Raw genomic sequence first — 17,687 nt, 5'->3', positions numbered from 1 at the left:
GTCTAAAAGGGGGAGACAGAGAACAAAACCAAACATACTAACAAAATAAATAGAATAGATATGTACAAGTAAAATAGAGTAATAAATATGTACAAACATATACATATATACAGGTGCTATGGAGAAGGGAAGGAGGTAAGATGGGGGGATGGAGAGGGGACGAGGGGGAGAGGAAGGAAGGGGCTCAGTGTGGGAAGGCCTCCTGGAGGAGGTGAGCTCTCAGTAGGGCCTTGAAGGGAGGAAGAGAGCTAGCTTGGCGGATGGGCAGAGGGATTGGGGGCATTCCAGGCCCGGGGGATGACGTGGGCCGGGAGTCGATGGCGGGACGGGCGAGAACGAGGCCTAACGGTGAGGAGATTAGCGGCGGAGGAGTGGAGGGTGTGGGCTGGGCAGGAGAAGGAGAGAAGGGAGGTGAGGTAGGAGGGGGCGAGGGGATGGAGAGCCTTGAAGCCCAGGGTGAGGAGTTTCTGCCTGATGCGCAGATTGATTGGTAGCCACTGGAGATTTTTGAGGAGGGGAGTAATATGCCCAGAGCGTTTCTGGACAAAGATAATCCGGGCAGCAGCATGAAGTATTCAATGCAAGGTAATCAAGCTGGACACAGTCCCTGTTCCACATAGGTCTCACAATCTTAATCCCCATTTTACAGACGAGCTCAGGCATAGAGAAGTAAAATTACTTGTCCAAAGTCACTCAGCAGGTAAGTGGCGGAGCCAGAAGTAGCCGGGCTCTACCCATTACACAAAACTGCTTCCGTGCCACGGCCACTATGCCAAACCTGTGGGAGAGTACAGAAGAGTTCGTAGACATAGTCCCTTACCAGAATTTAGCTGAAAGGAAGTGGATAGGTATGTGCTAATACCTGTCCACGCCTTGCATACCGGCCCACTTCATCTACTCTTCACCCAAACTAACCCTCTCTCCACGCTGATCCAAAGCACGCACATATGCACAGCTTTTTTTTCTGACATCGCAATCAATCCAGACTACTATAAATTGAACACAGTCCCTGTCCCCCATGGGACTCATAATCTAATTAGGAGGGAGTGAGATTTAATCACCATTTCACAGATGAGGAAACCAAGGCCCAGAGTAGTTAAATGACTTAACCAAAGCAACCAGCAGAGGTGGAATTAGAACCCAGGTCCCCTGACTCCAAACCTTTCCACTTTCCATTAGGCCACACTGCTAGCAGTCTAACCGGATCGCAAAATACAAATAAGCATTTTGCAAGGTTTGGTGGAAAGCACGGAAAGTAGGTGGTGGTAATCGATGTATTAATACCCAACATCTCAAAACCAGGGGAAAAGTTCTAAAATTTACCTTGTTGTGCGTAGGTGCTGTTAAGTTCTCGGAACATTGGCGTTAAGATGGTTGGGAGGTAAGGTTTGATCCTTTCCTCACCAAGATCCACTGCTACAGCTCCAAGAAATTTAAAGATGCATGTTCTCTAAAAATACAGAACATTTTTTTTCCTTAAATGTGTCTAGTAAGAATCAAAATATTTTTTAGATAAATGAAGTGGAACAAAAAGGCTAGCAGAACTTGAGGCCGGGCGGAAATGAGAATTAATAAAAGACTTACTTATAACTCATTTTAAGTTCCAGCCTAGTCAAGAGGAGCAAAATGATTGAGCATTCTGCATTTTTTTTCACTAGCTCATCTTTTCCCAAAGTATAAGCAGGCTTCACTATTCACCTGGTTATTAATGGTTAACCATCAAACAGTGGATACATGCAAGACTAACTGATGGTGGGCCGGGGAGTTGCTCAGTGGGTGTAATACTCTGTTTTTTAGTTGCTGAAAAATCTTAATTTTCTGGATACTTAATTATTGCTGAATTAATACTAGGAATTTCAGGAAGAAAGGAATGTTGAAAATCCAATGGAAATATAAACCTGAAGCAAGGTAGAAGTTATTTTCTGATTTCGGGATCTATATATGCAGCTCAACTCAAAATGTCCTGATTTGTTTTTTGTGGGTAGACTGATTTAAGCGGTTTTTCCATGTGGGATTAACAATCAATGCTAATTCAATTTATGACAAACATTCAAGTAACTGTCTAATTCACTTTTTTTTTAAACCTCCTCTACTCTATGTAGATTTTACTCACCTTTAAGGGGTTTTTAGGTGAATAAGCAGCTTCCCTCTTTGCCATTAGGGATAACTTTTTGATTAACCACAACAACGTGGCTGGTTTGTCCATATATTCCTCTATCTCTTCTTTCTCTTCTTTAGCAGAAGCCCCATTGTCATCTTCCAAGCCTTTTTCGCACTCCATTTCCTCCTTGGATGCTTCACCATCCAAAGTGTCATATTCCTCCATTTCTTCATTTGCATCTTTATAATCTTCTGGGTCAGGTTCCAGAAGATATATGACTTTAGCCACAAACAATAAATTCTTAACAACCTTGAAAAAAGACATATGCCAGCTTTTATTTTATGACAAAGCAGAGCCATAGGTCTATAAACAAGCCACAAGTTATTTTATGATCCCTTTCTCCCCTGTAAAGGGAAATGACTTTTTTACATCATGTGTTTTGACTGCAGGGGCCAAAAGCATAAGATTGGTAATAAAACAGTTGGTATCATGGAAGCCAAGGGTTAGTTGAGAAGTAATCCCTTTGCCCTGCAATGAGCCAACAGGTCTACCATTACTACCACTTAACTCTCACTCATTTCCGCTAATTGGGTACACGGAAATGATGGACAAATAAAATCCACACATAGACCAAAACCCGATCTTGCCTGGATTTTGGGGAAAGATGTCTTTCACACTGATTCTCTACCCTGAGTTTCTAATTTTCTGGAAAATGTTCCAGCATGAATAGGCAGAGGACAAATTGGAAGCATTTTCTAGGAAAAAGGGACAATCCTGTTAAACAAATGTGCCCTTCCTGTTAAAATGTTGGTTTTCAACAGATTATTTACTATAAAGGGTTCTAGTCTCGGTCAACTTTTCATTCTATTGGGACTGACAGTACTGCTTTCAAATTCTTCAGGCCCTTTGCTTCTCTTCCGTTCTCCCTTTGCTTCCCTGGCTTCTCACTGCTCATTGTTGAAAACGAAATTCAAACTTGTCAACTTCCTTAGTAATCGGCAGCTCATGTAAAAAAGCTTTACAGTTGGCTTAAGTCAGGACTGGGAATTATTAATTGTGGAGATGACTAATTTCAACATCCGTGTCATTTTTACACATTCTGTGGCTAGCAAAGAGCTGGAATTTGCTTAAAATGAGATGAGCTACTTACTGTAGGGAAGCAGCATGGCCTACTTGACTTTCAGGCCTATGGAAATCAAGAGGGCCTGGGAAACTTCATTACAGAGTAAGCCCTTAACATGTACTATTAAAAAAATGAGCCACAATACGAAGAAACTTTCTCTAGCCCCATTTATTTAATGCCTCCTTACGACTTTTCATTGTCTTGCTATATCAAACTTAAACGTTCAATTATTGGAGGAAATATATGGACATATCACTAAACTTCATAAAATAGCCGACTCTGAAAAATACCAAGAAAATCTGATAGCCAAATTGAATTTTACAATAATGTTCCAGTAAGACTTGTTGGTGCATGACATACATACATATATATATATATATATATATATATAATTAGCATGCCTCTTATATGACAATTATTGTTCAACCACTGAACACTGTTCAAATACAGTTTCAGGGTGACAGCAATCTCCTTGAGTTAAGCATCCTCAATTTGAGATACTTTCCACTGAATGTATATAATCATTGGAAGTATTTGCATTTCATTTTACTCTCTGGAACAATCAATGGTATTTAACAGCTACTGAGGGCAAAGCCCTGTGCTAAGGGATCAGAAGAGTAAAACAGAAGCAAGTCCTGACGTCTCCTGCCCTTGCGCTTAAATTCTGTCACAGAAGTATAAAATGTATACATATGTTCATGACTATGAACAGATAAGTTATTCTCCTATATTATAACCAGACATGTTCATTTCATACCTGCTCTCCCAGAGAATCATCCAAAAATTTGGACTTTAATTGGTGGCAAAAAGCTAAAGCAAGCTTTTTCATCTGTGAAAATAAAAAAGGTAGTTTATTTTACTAATGATAGTATTTGTTAAGCGCTTACTAAATGCCAAGTACTAAACATATAACAATTAAAAGCTTGACTTTTGGGAGGTTCTTAGACATCCAGATAACTGAATAATCACATTCAAGTTGCTAGCTTTCCTTTTCAATAATACTGCATGCAAACACGAAGATCATTTCATTGGCATAGTAACAGCCTACTCTTCTAACCTACTCTTCTTCCCCTTTTAGACTGTGAGCCCACTGTTGGGTAGGGACTGTCTCTATATGTTGCCAATTTGTACTTCCCAAGCGCTTAGTACAGTGCTCTGCACATAGTAAGCGCTCAATAAATACGATTGATGATGATGATGATGATGACTGCCATCTTGAAATGACAAAATTCTGCAATGCTAACGTACTCAGAACTCACATACTCATATCCGAAGCTTTGGAAATCTCACACAACACCCCCAGTTGAAGATGTTCCTATAACAGGAAAAACCTGAACTCTGGAGTGGATGGGGTCTGTAGGACATTTATAATATTGGGGAGGGGGGGGTGATAAAAATCAGGCTGATGGTCTGATGCGAGTCAAAATGCCTGACATGTTCCCAGGCATATGGGAAAGACTTTTCGGTAGAGCTCAGGCCTAAGCCAGGTTTAGCCCACGGGTCGCAAAATCCTGAGACCTAGAGCCATACTGGCTGGTGGTGGGCTGGCTTTGGTTGACCCTGATCCCCTCACAATGCCCTATGTGCCCTATGCCTCACAATGTCAGTGGCCTGCAGTGCTGCTGGACTCAACTGGACATGAACATGGACTGGACATTTACTGTCAACCGGACAATAAATACGATTGATGATGATGATGATGAGCTGGACAAACCAGACGTGGCCTGAGTCCACTTCCAGGAACTACTGCGCCGTGGCAGCCCATGAAACTACCATGCCCACGTCGGAGACCTTCAAATAAACCATGCATTTTGACCACAGGGCCAAAGATATAACCCTGGCCATAAAACATTTCAGGTTGGGGAAGTCAGGTGACACTAGGAAAGCTCAAAGACCTAAGACCTGACGTCTAATCCTGCATCTACCACTTTTTTTTTAATGGCATTTGTTAAGCACGTAGTATGTGTCAAGCACTGGGACAAATACAAGCTAATCAGGCTGGACACAGTTCATGTTCCACATGGGGCTCAGTCTTAATTGCCATTTTACAGAAGAGGTAACTGAGACATCATCATCATCATTATCATCAATCGTCTTTATTGAGCGCTTACTGTGTGCAGAGCACTGTACTAAGCACTTGGGAAGTACAAATTGGCAACATATAGAGACAGTCCCTACCCAACAGTGGGCTCACAGTCTAAAAGGGGGAGACATAGAAAAGTTAAGTGATTTGGCCAAGTTCACACAGCAGGCAGGTGGCGGAGCCGGCATTAGAACCCAGGTCTTTCTGCCTCTCAGGCCTGTGCTCTACCCCTTAAGGCATGCTGCATCTCCTGCCTCCTCATGTTGCCTGCTGTGTGAGCTGGGGCAAGTCACTTAACTTCTCTGTGCCTCGGTTTCCTCATCTGTAAAGAGGTAATTATGCATCTGGTCTCCCTCCTGCTTTGACCGTAAACCCCATGTGGGGCAGAGATTACATGTGACCTGATTCTGTTGTAGCAACACCAGCACTTAAAACAGTGCTTAGCACATACCCACTGTTGGGTAGGGACTGTCTCTATATGTTGCCAATTTGTACTTCCCAAGCGCTTAGTACAGCACTCTGCACACAGTAAGCGCTCAATAAATACGACTGATTGATAAAAAGTGCTTCACAAAAACCGTGATCATCATTATTATTACGAGGAAATCCCTCTGCCCTGCAGAGAGCCAGTAATGGTGGGAGCCCTGATTTTTTTTTTATTCAAACAACAGTACTTTATACAAGGGATGGGGTTGGGGTGAGAGCATAAGGCACAAGGGGAAAGGGTCTCCAGCAACACCCTACCTTTTTGTCTAGTTCATCTGTGAGGAACACGACGGCTACAGGTTCCGAGACTTGCTTTTTAGCCTTCCGAGCATTCCATTTGCTAACAAGCTCCTCCGGTTTGTAAGAGGCAAACAATAATCCAAAGATTTGGGCTGAAGTTAGCCACACCCAGCTGTGAGGGTGGGACAAGTGGCACTGCACGTGACCTGTGGGAACAAAAAGCTGCTGCTTTTACCGTGTCAATGGCAAACCTGCCTAATCAATCAATCGTATTTATTGAGCGCTTACTATGTGCAGAGCACTGTACTAAGCGCTTGGGAAGTACAAATTGGCCTAAGGTACAGGCCCTGCTCTGTTTCTCTTTCCCAATCTCCTCGGTAACATACATTGTTGCCAACCACCCAGGGGAGCTGGGCTGAGGGCGATGCTCTGGGCCTTGACCAGCCTAGCTCCAATACAGAAGGCAGAAAGGGCACAGGGGGAGAGATGCGTGAACGGGAAAAGAGTGCAAGTGTGTGTTACTAAAGAATTCACCTGAATGAGCTTGACGTAACCTCAAGGTCTGTATAAATAAAGGGTGTATAAATTCTGCGCAGGGGATTTCTGGGGCATTACCAGTCCATTCTGGTTTTCTGCATTTGTGCCTTGCTGACTGCACAGAGTGATCATAACCATGTCAACTCAACCTTTTGGGACCCAGTTTTTATCCGATAACCTGCACTAAAGGTGCTTGCCTGCAGCTCACGGAATCAGGACTTTGACAGATTTATAACCCCTGCATCATTACTTCCTCATGTACATCTGTTCGATCAATGGTACTTATTGAGCACTTACTGTGTGCAGAGCTCAGTACTAAGCTCTTAGGAGAGTACAATTCAAGGCCCTATTGAGAGCTCACCTCCTCCAGGAGGCCTTCCCAGACTGAGCCCCTTCCTTCCTCTCCCCCTCGTCCCCCTCTCCATCCCCCCTTCTTACCTCCTTCCCTTCCCCACAGCACCTGTATATATGTATATATGTTTGTACATATTTATTACTCTATTTATTTATTAATTTTACTTGTACATATCTATTCTATTTATTTTATTTTGTTAGTATGTTTGGTTTTGTTCTCTGTCTCCCCCTTTTAGACTGTGAGCCCACTGTTGGGTAGGGACTGTCTCTATATGTTGCCAATTTGTACTTCCCAAGCTCTTAGTACAGTGCTCTGCACATAGTAAGCGCTCAATAAATACGATTGATGATGATGATGATACAATATAACAGAGTTCACAGAAATGTTCCCTACCTACAAGCTCTCAGTTGGCTTTGGCTTTTTTACAAATGGGAAAGGATGGGAGATGCCAACTTTCCATTTTGAGTACGGGGAGAAGCTATGGGCATGGTGGAGGAAATGAAGACAAACAGGTTCAGGGAGAGAGACTCATCTGGCTGGAGGGGCAAAGAAAGCATCTGGGGCTTGGCAAGGAGGCTACTTCCCATTTAAGGCTGTGGTTCAGGCAAGGCATGGACATCTCTGTCACGCTCCACCCCAAAATTATTTTTTGAGAAAAAAAAAAAAAGGAATTTAAATGAGAAATTGAATACTTACGCCAGATGTTACCCAAAATCTCTGGGTATTTGGTAAATGGAATAATATTGCAGTCTTTAACTAGTTTACTTATCAGTGTAAGAAAGCTGAAAAGAAGTCTGTCTGCTGCCTTTTCTTCAGTTTCCTTTCTTAACTAAAATGAAAAATATGACAATACAATTTTAGGATCTAGATTTCCTACTGCAGAATCACATAGCAAAAGCTGACGAAAATACATTCAGGAGACCAAGAAATTAAATTTTTTTGGGTGAGGGTCATACGTATCAGGGAATTTTCTTTCCCAGTTGTGTTCAGCAGAATGCCTCTCTCCAGCTCCTAACAGTCAGATTGCTCCCTGGCATAATTAGCTACTTTCAAATCAAATGATTTTTCTCCAGCGTTTCTTCTTTCTTAGGTTTAATTGTTATAATTGGAAGCTTACAGCTACTTAAACTTGCCTGGGCTATCTACAGGACGATTTCTGAAAGGCCTATTAATCATACAGAGGGCTAATGTTTTCACAGCCTTCACCTTCTCCACCTTTGTTTACCCTCGCAGGGGTCATGAAACCACTCCTCAGTTACAGTTTCTTCCTTTTTCAGAGAACTGCTGTTTACCAGGATTTTTCTTTTCCACCTTCCTTGTAAGGTAAGAGGGTGAGTGAGAGGCATGGAAGGATGAGGACAGGAATACAGAGCTCTGGGAAGGAAGTTTATTTTTTTTTCCAACCCCACCTCTCTTTATGAAAGATTATAGCCTTTTTCCTGGTTGTCAGGAGTAGTGTAATAGAAAAAACTGTAACTTTAACCGAGAATAATGTATTTGAAGTGAGATTATGTTGTGGCCCATGGGGACTATAGCTAAAGTGGCATCATAAATGGGGTCAATAAAACTTGTACTACACACAGTGATGGCATCTCCAGTCAAGAAGAATGGACAAGGCTTGGCTGATGTACTTCAGGACTGAGAATAATAATAATAATAATGGCATTTATTAAGCGCTTACTATGTGCAGAGCACTGTTCTAAGCGCTGGAGACTTCCATGAAAGGATTGCTTACAGTGACAGTGGTTTGCACATTGTAAAGTGCACACAAAGTGCGTGGGGTTTTTTTGTTTGTTTTGTTTTTTTAAATGTTTAGGACCCATTGACAGCCCAAGTGACAGCTGCGTACTGTCAGTACTGCGTACGGACCTAGAAGCCAAAGGACCTGGGTTCTAATCCTGGTTCTGCCTCTTGTCTGTTGTGTGACCTTGGACAAGCTACTTCACTACTCTGTGCTTTAGTTACCTCATCTGTAGAATGGGGATCAAGACTGCGAACCACATATGGGACATGGATTACAACCTACCTGATTACCTTGTAGCTACCCCAGTGCTTAGTACAGTACCTGACATATTGTAAGCACTTAGGAAAAACCATTAAGAACAAAGAAACAAAAGAACACCTAAGTCTGCTGATTCTCAAAGGAGTTCTCTTTCCCTGGGCCAACAGCAGGGCTAAATTGTACATAGTGGGTTTATTCTAGAAACAGACCTCTTTAAATTTGTATGAAAAATAAGTAACTGCATGGTTTTGTGCTTTTATCATTCTAAATGTATTTTTCCCCAGCGACGTTAGGTAGCGTGAATGTGAAAAAGGGGTAGGTGGAACAGACACATAAAGCTGTTCATTGGCCAAAGAAATGATCTGACTTTTGAGATCGAGAGCCTCTTTCAGGTCCTTTTCATCAGCTGCTCTGCCCCCAACTCCACTGGGACTTCCTATCAGCCCTTGCTCTACTCCACCGAGGCAGGGACAGAAAGCAGCAGCAGCATGAAGCCTTTGCAACTTGAGGGGAAAGCTTGTGATTGTTGCGACTTTTGGATTCTGAATCACGAGGAGCCTGAAAACTCAGCTCCTTTTGCTCCAGAACTCTACTTTTTTTCGGTATCTCTAGCATGCCTTGTCTTTTATGTTGAATTAGGATTTTTATTGCTTCATATTTCCTTGTTTGTCACCTGTCTACACACCACCCCCATTTTTTTAATGGTATTTGTTAAGTGTTTATTACAAGTGAATGAATAGTAAGTGCTGGGGTAGATACAAGTTAATCAGGTTGGACATGGTCCATGTCCCACATGGGGTTCATAGTATTACTCCCCATTTGACAGATGAGGGGACTGAGGCACAGAGAAGAGAAGTGACTTGCTCAAGCACACAGCAGAAGCAGAGTCAGAATTAAGAACTCTAGTCCTCTGATTCCCAGGCCTAACCTCTTTCCACTAGGACATGCTCCTGATTCTTATTATTCTTCTTATTATTCTTACATTGTGAACCCCCTTGGGAAACAGGAACCATGTCAGATTCTCAAACTTGTATTTTTTCCCCTCAGGGCTCATAGCAGTTCTTTGCATACAATGGGCACTTGGTAAAGATAATTTTTTCTACTTTCCTAAGATGAATATCTTCAGAAACAGATTCTTTATGTGATACTCTCTTGAAAAGTTTGTCATTAAATCACATATAAATACCAACCTTTTTCATTCTTTATGGTTTCCAAGTATTCAATTATATATAAAATTAACTGCGTTTATATTCAAAAGTGAATTTTTGGTTAACTCCCTACATTTAACTTTTATATTTTATCAACTGAACTGTATTACTTGATGCCAGCAAGCTTTATATTGGGTAGTTTTTAACCTAGTTTATCTTGCATCCATTTCTAGTGTGCCAGCTATGTAAATTTACTTGCTGATTTCCTTTCAATCAATCACATTTATTGAGAGCTTAAGTACTAGGTGCTTGCTTTCCTGCCTTTGATAAATGATTTAATATTAAAATCTATATTTACCGAGTAACAATGTGCAACTGAAAAGAAAAACTTTTCCTTCACTGGAAAAAGTACTTACATCTTCAAATTTTGAAGGACTGATATCTTTTTCAATTATGGGAAGAATAGTACCAAGTCTTCTCTCAAAAGCCACCCCTTCAGTTTCCACAAACAAACCACAGGTTTGGGCAGCTAATCGTTTGTGTATGCTCTGAAAACGTGACCCAGACAAGAGAAGTGCTTACTACATAATTCAGGAGACAGGCAGTACAACATATAGGTCATACTTGAGAAAATTAAACGGATCAAGCTTTCATATATTTAGAAAAATTATGTTATTACAGTTATGAAAGGAAATTAATCAACAATAGTAAGATGAGCTGTTAATGGCTTTGTAGTTATTTTAAAACAGAAGGATGAGGCAAGTTGATTCTTAAGAAAATCAGTTGGTAGCTAGGGACCAGAAAGGCAAAACCCAATGTGAATATTATATTCATGTTTCACATGCAAATTAGTCATTAGCTGAAAGTATTAACTCAGAAATATGGAAACTGACTGTACCTTTTCACTTCTAAACCAAGTGGCAACAAAATTAAACATCAGGTCCTGCTTTTCACGTTTTATTTTACTGAGTAAAGACTTGATGGCCATGGATGCCATTTTCTTGCATTTTGAGGAGTCATCATTCACCATCATCACACAAAGAGGGACAAAGAACAGACCACAATAGTCGTGGAGTAATCCCTAAATAGAAAACACAGACGACTATTAAGCACCCACTACCTTGTGAACAAACAAGCAGTTTCATAGAAGCAACTACAGAATTTCAATCCTCTTTAAAATGACACACTTGAATACCACTGCATACTGTAAATATGAGACATATACCTGAGGAAATGTTTCAAAGAGATATGCAATCATTTCCAAAGCTGATTCTCTCCCCATTTCATAGTTATATCTAGGAAAAAGGAGCCAGAAAATATATGTTAGGATCTTCTGAAATGAATTCCAAACTGAGACATAATACTGCTTAATATTGACTCAGCTATCCATTCCCTCATTCAATCGTATTTATTAAGCGTTTACTGTGTGCCAAGCACTGTACTAAGCACTTGGGTGAGTGCAATACAACAGATATAATCCCTGCTTGTTCAGCAGCACTGACCAAAAACTTACTGTTTAGAGAACTGAATTATACAAGGTGGGTCAACCTCAACCTACCCTCAAAAAACTTACAATTTAATGGAGGAGGCTGGCACAACACAAATACATTCGGAGACAAGCAGCATGAGCATAAATAAATATACATAAGAATAAAGAGGAACACCAACCCCAGAAACACATACGTCTGTAAACCACATGGCAAGTACGGTACATTTATGAAGCCTTCTTTTAAGAGAGTTTCGAGTTTGAAGAGATGAAAAGGGAAGAGAGTACTTCATGCAGAGGGGAAAAGAGAGACCAAAGGCCTGGATGATGGGATGTAGTGTATAAGCAGGCTTTCTAGGTTGCAGTGGTGCATATAAGCAGGGAATTGAGCGGCCAGGGTTTTAAAGCCCAGGTTCAGGAGTTAAAACTCTAATTAAAAGCTGAAAACTCATTTATTCCAATCAAATTCTAACCAGTCTGATCATTTTGGGTGGTTTTAGATAAAATTCACAGAATGTGCCTATAAAACAATTCCTTCACACTAAAATCCACTTTGGTATTGGTTTGGAGATAAGATGGGGCTGTTACTAACTGCTTTGATAACTAACAAAATGACTACTGATTGGTCGGGCTGCCCTTTTATTCCTGAACATCTGGGGCTCTATTGTGGAAAATAAGGCTAATACTCAGGAAAAAGTGGCAAACACAAATTTGCTGAACACAGTGAATAAGCCTTTATAATAAAGAATGCAAAGGACAAGGACCACCACCATCATGTTAAAAGGCAACCACAGATAACACAAGTGCTTGATCACAGCACATGGTGGGCAGAATGGCTGCCAAAAAAACATTTTAGTGTATCTGGACAACAACTGAGGCAAAATAGTTTGACTAATCGAGTGGCCAAAAACCTACAGCCCTGGCTAAGGAAACTCAGATGTGAACGGCCTAATAAATGTCATAGTCCTTGCAATGTACTGATTAATAATATTCCAAGCAACATAATAAAAGGCTTGCAATGCATTTACTTCTTAAAGTTTTTCTCAAGACATGACAACAAATCAATTGATAAAATGTGGCACAAAAGTGTGATAAGTCAAAGGAGAGCATTAACTACATTAATAGTTTCTAAAAAATGATTTAAGCTTTATCTTTTTGTGAATACCACATTTTACAATAAATCAAATCTCTGGCCCCTTCCTCACCGCCTCTCATCCCGGTTCATGATTACACACTTACTTCAGCTGAGCAAGTATGAACTCCAAGTTGGGCCTAAGTTTACTCCCAAGAGGGTAGTCGAGAACATATTTCAGGTAAACCTAAAATACATAAATAGCTATTAGTTGGCTCTGAATTTTGAAAGAACACCCATATCAAGTCAGGCTCAATTAATTATTCTTCAGTCATCAGCAAACATTAACCCTATGGTAAGACCACTTCTCGGTTACAATCAGGAATGGGATGTATCTGTATTTCTGCACAAGTCGGCACAATTTATAAAAGAAATCAGAACAAAATAAAAGGTTGTGGAAGTATTCCCTGACTACATACCTGTCTACACTGGACTCGAACTTGTTCAGTCTGTCCGGTGATTGCCAATTTGGAGACTTTCTGCATGATATCATTAATTTCAGGGACCATCAATTTTCTTGATAAAATGGCCTAAAACAGCAAACAAAGTTTTCACTTGTTGGCCCTTTTTTTAGATGCAGTCAGGAAAGCAATGTAGAGTCACCGATACCCTGGCAACTGCTGCAGGTGGATCAGAAGGCCAAGCAAAGGCATCTATGACAAAGTAAGCTAGCAGAGAGATACTAATTACCTGTAGTCCCTCCATGCTGAATTTCTTTTTAACATATGGTATTTGTTAAGCGCTTACTAAGTGCCAGGCACTACATGAAGAGCTGGGCTAGACACACGCAAATCAGGTTGGGCACAGTCCATGTCCCATTTGGGGCTCATACTGAGGCACAGAGGAAGTGAAGTGACTTGCCCAAGGTCACATAGCAGGCAAGTGGCAGAGCCAGGATTAGAACCCAGGACCCGACTTCCACAACCGTGCCTCTCTCCACTAGGCCACACTGCTTCTCTTGTTGCTAAATTGCAACAAGAAGTATCTGTAGCAAATCCCCACTTCTGCTACAAGGCAGATAGTCCAATTACGTCCAGGTCATGGACTTTGCAAAACTTTTTCAGACGTATGGTAAATCTGTCCTGTGCAGACTTGATTTCGTACCTTTAAAAGGCCAAATGCAGTAGCTTGTCGTGATGAATCATAAATGTCCTCTTCAGCGTAGCCTAGCAATACTTGCAGCTGTTTTTCAGTAATCTGGTAACACTTGACGTTCCTCACAAGAATCGTCATGGACTGAAAATGGAAAAATCTGGTTTATTTAGGATACTAGCACAATGAACAACCCACAAAACTCTGGTTTATTTAGGATACTAGCACAATGAACAAACCACAGCCAAATTTTTATGTAGCATTAAAAAAACTGGTAACCCTACTATGATAACATACCTTTAGGGTATAGTATATACTACACTCCTATATTCCCACCTCTGCACCTCTACTAGAAAATTACTATGCAATTTTGCCCAAGAACACAACTTGCCACATGAAAGAAAATTCAGAGGTCATTTTAAAAAATGGAATGTTTAGAGATGTACTGAAAGCCTAGGTCTTAAACCACAATAGTCAACACTGGCATTTTTATTTCCCTTCCAAAACTGAATTCTGAATAGGGGAAAGAAGCAAATACCCCCAAATCACACCTTGAAACAGTTTACAACCAGATGAAAATTCTGTCCTTTTCCAGCTCCTACTTTAGCATAATCCTTTAGCAGAAGGAAAAGGTGTTTGATGAGTTGTTCTGACTCCTTCTCTATGGAAGGCAGAGGAAATTTCAAAACCCAGATCAAGGACTGAAGAGCACCAGTAATCACCTGGAAAGATAAATTATGTTTTGTCAATATGCAAACAAAGTTTTTCTAGGCTTTTTATGTGATAGTCAAACATGTATAAAGAAAAACTACTTCAAGTTCTAATTTCAAACTACAACACTTATTTGCATGAATCGTCTTACGTTCTACTAAGAGAAACAAGACACCAATATCAGCCTTTTAAAAAAATCCATCCCCAGTTTCAGCTGATCAGTCATAAGGAGCCCTTTACCTTGGTCACGTATAGTTAGAAACATGCAAAAATACAAATATGGAGACAAAGCAACAAATTTCAGGGAATGTAATTTACTTCTCGCATCTTCCTAGAAATTTCAATCCCTGCCTAGATCTACTCTGGTAAATTGAGTCACTGAAAAACATCCATATATTTTGCAAGACGGAGCTTTAAATTTCAAACATGCTAAGGGAAGCAACACTTGAATGAGTAATTATAAGCTACCTTACCTTTACATTCATGGAAGTTAGACACTGTACCAGAAGCTTAACAAAAGGATCCAACATTTCCAAAACGTGTTCATTTGAAGAATTTATTTTGGATCGCTTCAAACTCATGTATAATAGCTGAAGGATAAAAAACAGACATCAATCAATGGTATTCATTGAGTGCTTACTGTGTGCAGAACATTGTAACTAAGCGCTTGGGAGAGTACAGTACAACAGAGTTGGCAGACTCTGTTGCCGGCTCACAAGGATCTGGGAGATTAGAGATGGAAACAGGCATTCAGATAAATTATGGATTTTTATGTTGAGTGCTATCAGGCTGAGGGTGGGTGACTATCAAGTGTTTAAAGGGTACAATCTAAGTCTGCAAGGGACATTTTACATTATTCACACAAAGGAGCAATTTAAGGTGAATGTGAAATAACTACAATTAGTCAACAAACATGAAATGATTGGACCACTCAAGCGAACATTCCTGTAGTGCACACTTATGCAGTATTTTTAAGCAAAAAAATTTTGAGTAGCTTCCTTAAAAAACAACAACAAAAAACCCCTTTCTTTTCCATTAACAAAAGTAGAAACTTTGAGAATCGGATAGCTCTCATAAAGATATACAGATGACCCCCCAAAAAGTCTCGCTTTGATAGTTGAGGGTACAGAATTTGAAAGTAACCTTGAGCATCGGATGGTAGGCAGAAGCTGAAGCAGAGACATAAGCAAGCATTTCTCCATTTTAAGAATACTCCTTACCTGAAGTCCGGAATCAATAAATACATGCATGTTAGTCTTCTTGCTCACAACTGCTTTTTGTCCTCCTCGAACTGGAGAAGGGGGTAAGAGAAGGCAGCTTTTTGGAGGTAAGCGTGGATCTGGAGGAGGTGCTGCTGCTTTTCTATTGATTTTAAGTGGAGAGAGGGTTGTTCATTCTTTCAACTGTATTTATTTAGAGCTTACTGTCAGCAGAACACTGTACTAAGCATTTGAGAGAGTACACTATAAAATAGACACATTCCCTGCCCACAATGAGTTTACAGTCTAGAGGACTGAAGTATCTTAGGCTTAGGGTTAGCCTAGTACCCACTGTAAAGAAGCGGGTGCGTTACTCCAGGGGAATAACTCCAAAGATTGTGCCTTGCCCTAGGTCACCCCTCCTGCTCTCTTCACTTCACACCCTGCCTCCACAGGGGCACTGTGGGGAGTCAATCAATCAATCAATCGTACTCTATTTATTTATTTATTTTATTTGTACATATCTATTCTATTTATTTTATTTTGCTAGTATGTTTGGTTTTGTTCTCTGTCTCCCCCTTTTAGACTGTGAGCCCACTGTTGGGTAGGGACTGTCTCTATATGTTGCCAATTTGTACTTCCCAAGCGCTTAGTACAGTGCTCTGCACATAGTAAGCGCTCAATAAATACAATTGATGATGATGATGATTTACTGAGCGCTTACTGTGTGCAGAGCACTGTACTAAGCGCTTCAGTTCACATTATTCACACAAAGGAGCAATTTAAGGTGAATGTGAAATAACTACAATTAGGGTGGCAATGCAACTTTCCACAGTGACAAAGATGGCAGTGGTAGCTGACTCTGGGTACCTGGCATATTCCCTCCCTTCTGCTTTATCGCAGAAGCGTGCATGCAGCTTGAGATTTGAGGTTCCCAAAGTGTGAGTGATAACTGGAAGAAAACCCAAATTCTCTATTATTCAGCCAAAAATGCTCTCCCTTATGCTGCAATTCAGACTACAATAAGTTTCGGTGCCTCAGCTGAAGTTCACTCCTTCAAATCTTTGAAATGTGAAGTGAATAACATCTTCGGGTGGCTTCCAGCCCAATTTTGTGTAGCGTGATCCATTTCTCCAACTCAGTTTCCCCATGCTTACAGAAGCAAATGAAAAGGAAGCCAACCAAATTTGGAATGTATTTCAGATTTGTTTTAGGAGGAATATTATCTGACCACATGCTAAACCTAGTCTTCCAAATTTGATTTCAAACAGAATTTAATACACAGAAGTACTATAACATTGTATCCATGGTATTTCTTGCTGTTTAGCAACCATGATCCAGTGTCATAAATCCATGTAATAATCTCCAATAAAATCTGAAAACAGGCCTTTAAATCACAGTTTTTTCTTCTAACAAGCCAGGTAACAAATATAGGAAACACTAACCCAATAGCTTTATCAAGGGTGAGAAGTGTTTATTTTCCCCAACTTACTTTCGTTTTTCTGTCAAAAGAGGGAGATTTTCACTGACCAAACCATGGCAGAGCAGCAGAATGGATTCCGCAGTCATTTCCTTGTTCACTATTAAACCTGTTATGATGCGGCGTAAAGTTTCATGCACTTTCTTGGACAGTTTAAAACTTGTGGTGTGCTCTATGATCTACAGGTAAACATAAATGTCATAATAAAGTAACAGAACTACAGCATTTATGTACAAGAGATTATAAAACTAAATGAAAAGACAATTTAAATATACGTAGAGTGGACTTCGCCCTTCTTTCTCTTGATATGTTTTGTTTCCTCCTTCCTCTGTCTAAATTTCTCCTTGATCCTCTGATTGCAAAAAGAGGTTGAAACTTTATAATTAACCCAAATGACATTGACTTATCAAAACATCAGTTGGTCATGTTCCTTCGGTAATAAGCCATGTCGTATATTCAATCATTCATTCAATCGTATTTACTGAGGGCTGTGTGCAGTGCACTTTACTAAG

The 17,687-nt window shown here is 40.4% G+C and overlaps 1 protein-coding gene across 1 annotated transcript in view; it reads right to left on the bottom strand.

Moving 5' to 3' along the window:
• Window positions 1-17,687, bottom strand: part of UTP20 (UTP20 small subunit processome component) — a 79,416-nt gene that overhangs the window by 867 nt on the left and 60,862 nt on the right. The window contains exons 46-60 of the mRNA XM_038756200.1: window positions 17,188-17,354; window positions 15,717-15,858; window positions 14,970-15,086; window positions 14,337-14,507; window positions 13,798-13,929; window positions 13,113-13,223; window positions 12,801-12,880; window positions 11,301-11,370; window positions 10,974-11,156; window positions 10,492-10,623; window positions 7,622-7,754; window positions 6,052-6,239; window positions 3,982-4,053; window positions 2,114-2,410; window positions 1,324-1,450 (exon numbers count right to left, since the gene is read on the bottom strand). Of these exons, the coding sequence (XP_038612128.1) occupies window positions 1,324-1,450; window positions 2,114-2,410; window positions 3,982-4,053; window positions 6,052-6,239; window positions 7,622-7,754; window positions 10,492-10,623; window positions 10,974-11,156; window positions 11,301-11,370; window positions 12,801-12,880; window positions 13,113-13,223; window positions 13,798-13,929; window positions 14,337-14,507; window positions 14,970-15,086; window positions 15,717-15,858; window positions 17,188-17,354 (2,122 nt within the window). The remainder of the gene's footprint in view (window positions 1-1,323; window positions 1,451-2,113; window positions 2,411-3,981; window positions 4,054-6,051; window positions 6,240-7,621; window positions 7,755-10,491; window positions 10,624-10,973; window positions 11,157-11,300; window positions 11,371-12,800; window positions 12,881-13,112; window positions 13,224-13,797; window positions 13,930-14,336; window positions 14,508-14,969; window positions 15,087-15,716; window positions 15,859-17,187; window positions 17,355-17,687) is intronic.

The sequence above is a fragment of the Tachyglossus aculeatus genome, chromosome 14, assembly GCF_015852505.1.
Source record: "Tachyglossus aculeatus isolate mTacAcu1 chromosome 14, mTacAcu1.pri, whole genome shotgun sequence".
NCBI classification, from domain to species: Eukaryota; Metazoa; Chordata; class Mammalia; order Monotremata; family Tachyglossidae; genus Tachyglossus; species Tachyglossus aculeatus.
The sequence above is the reverse complement of the archived record's forward strand: the minus strand, read 5'-3'. Positions and strand labels throughout refer to the sequence as shown.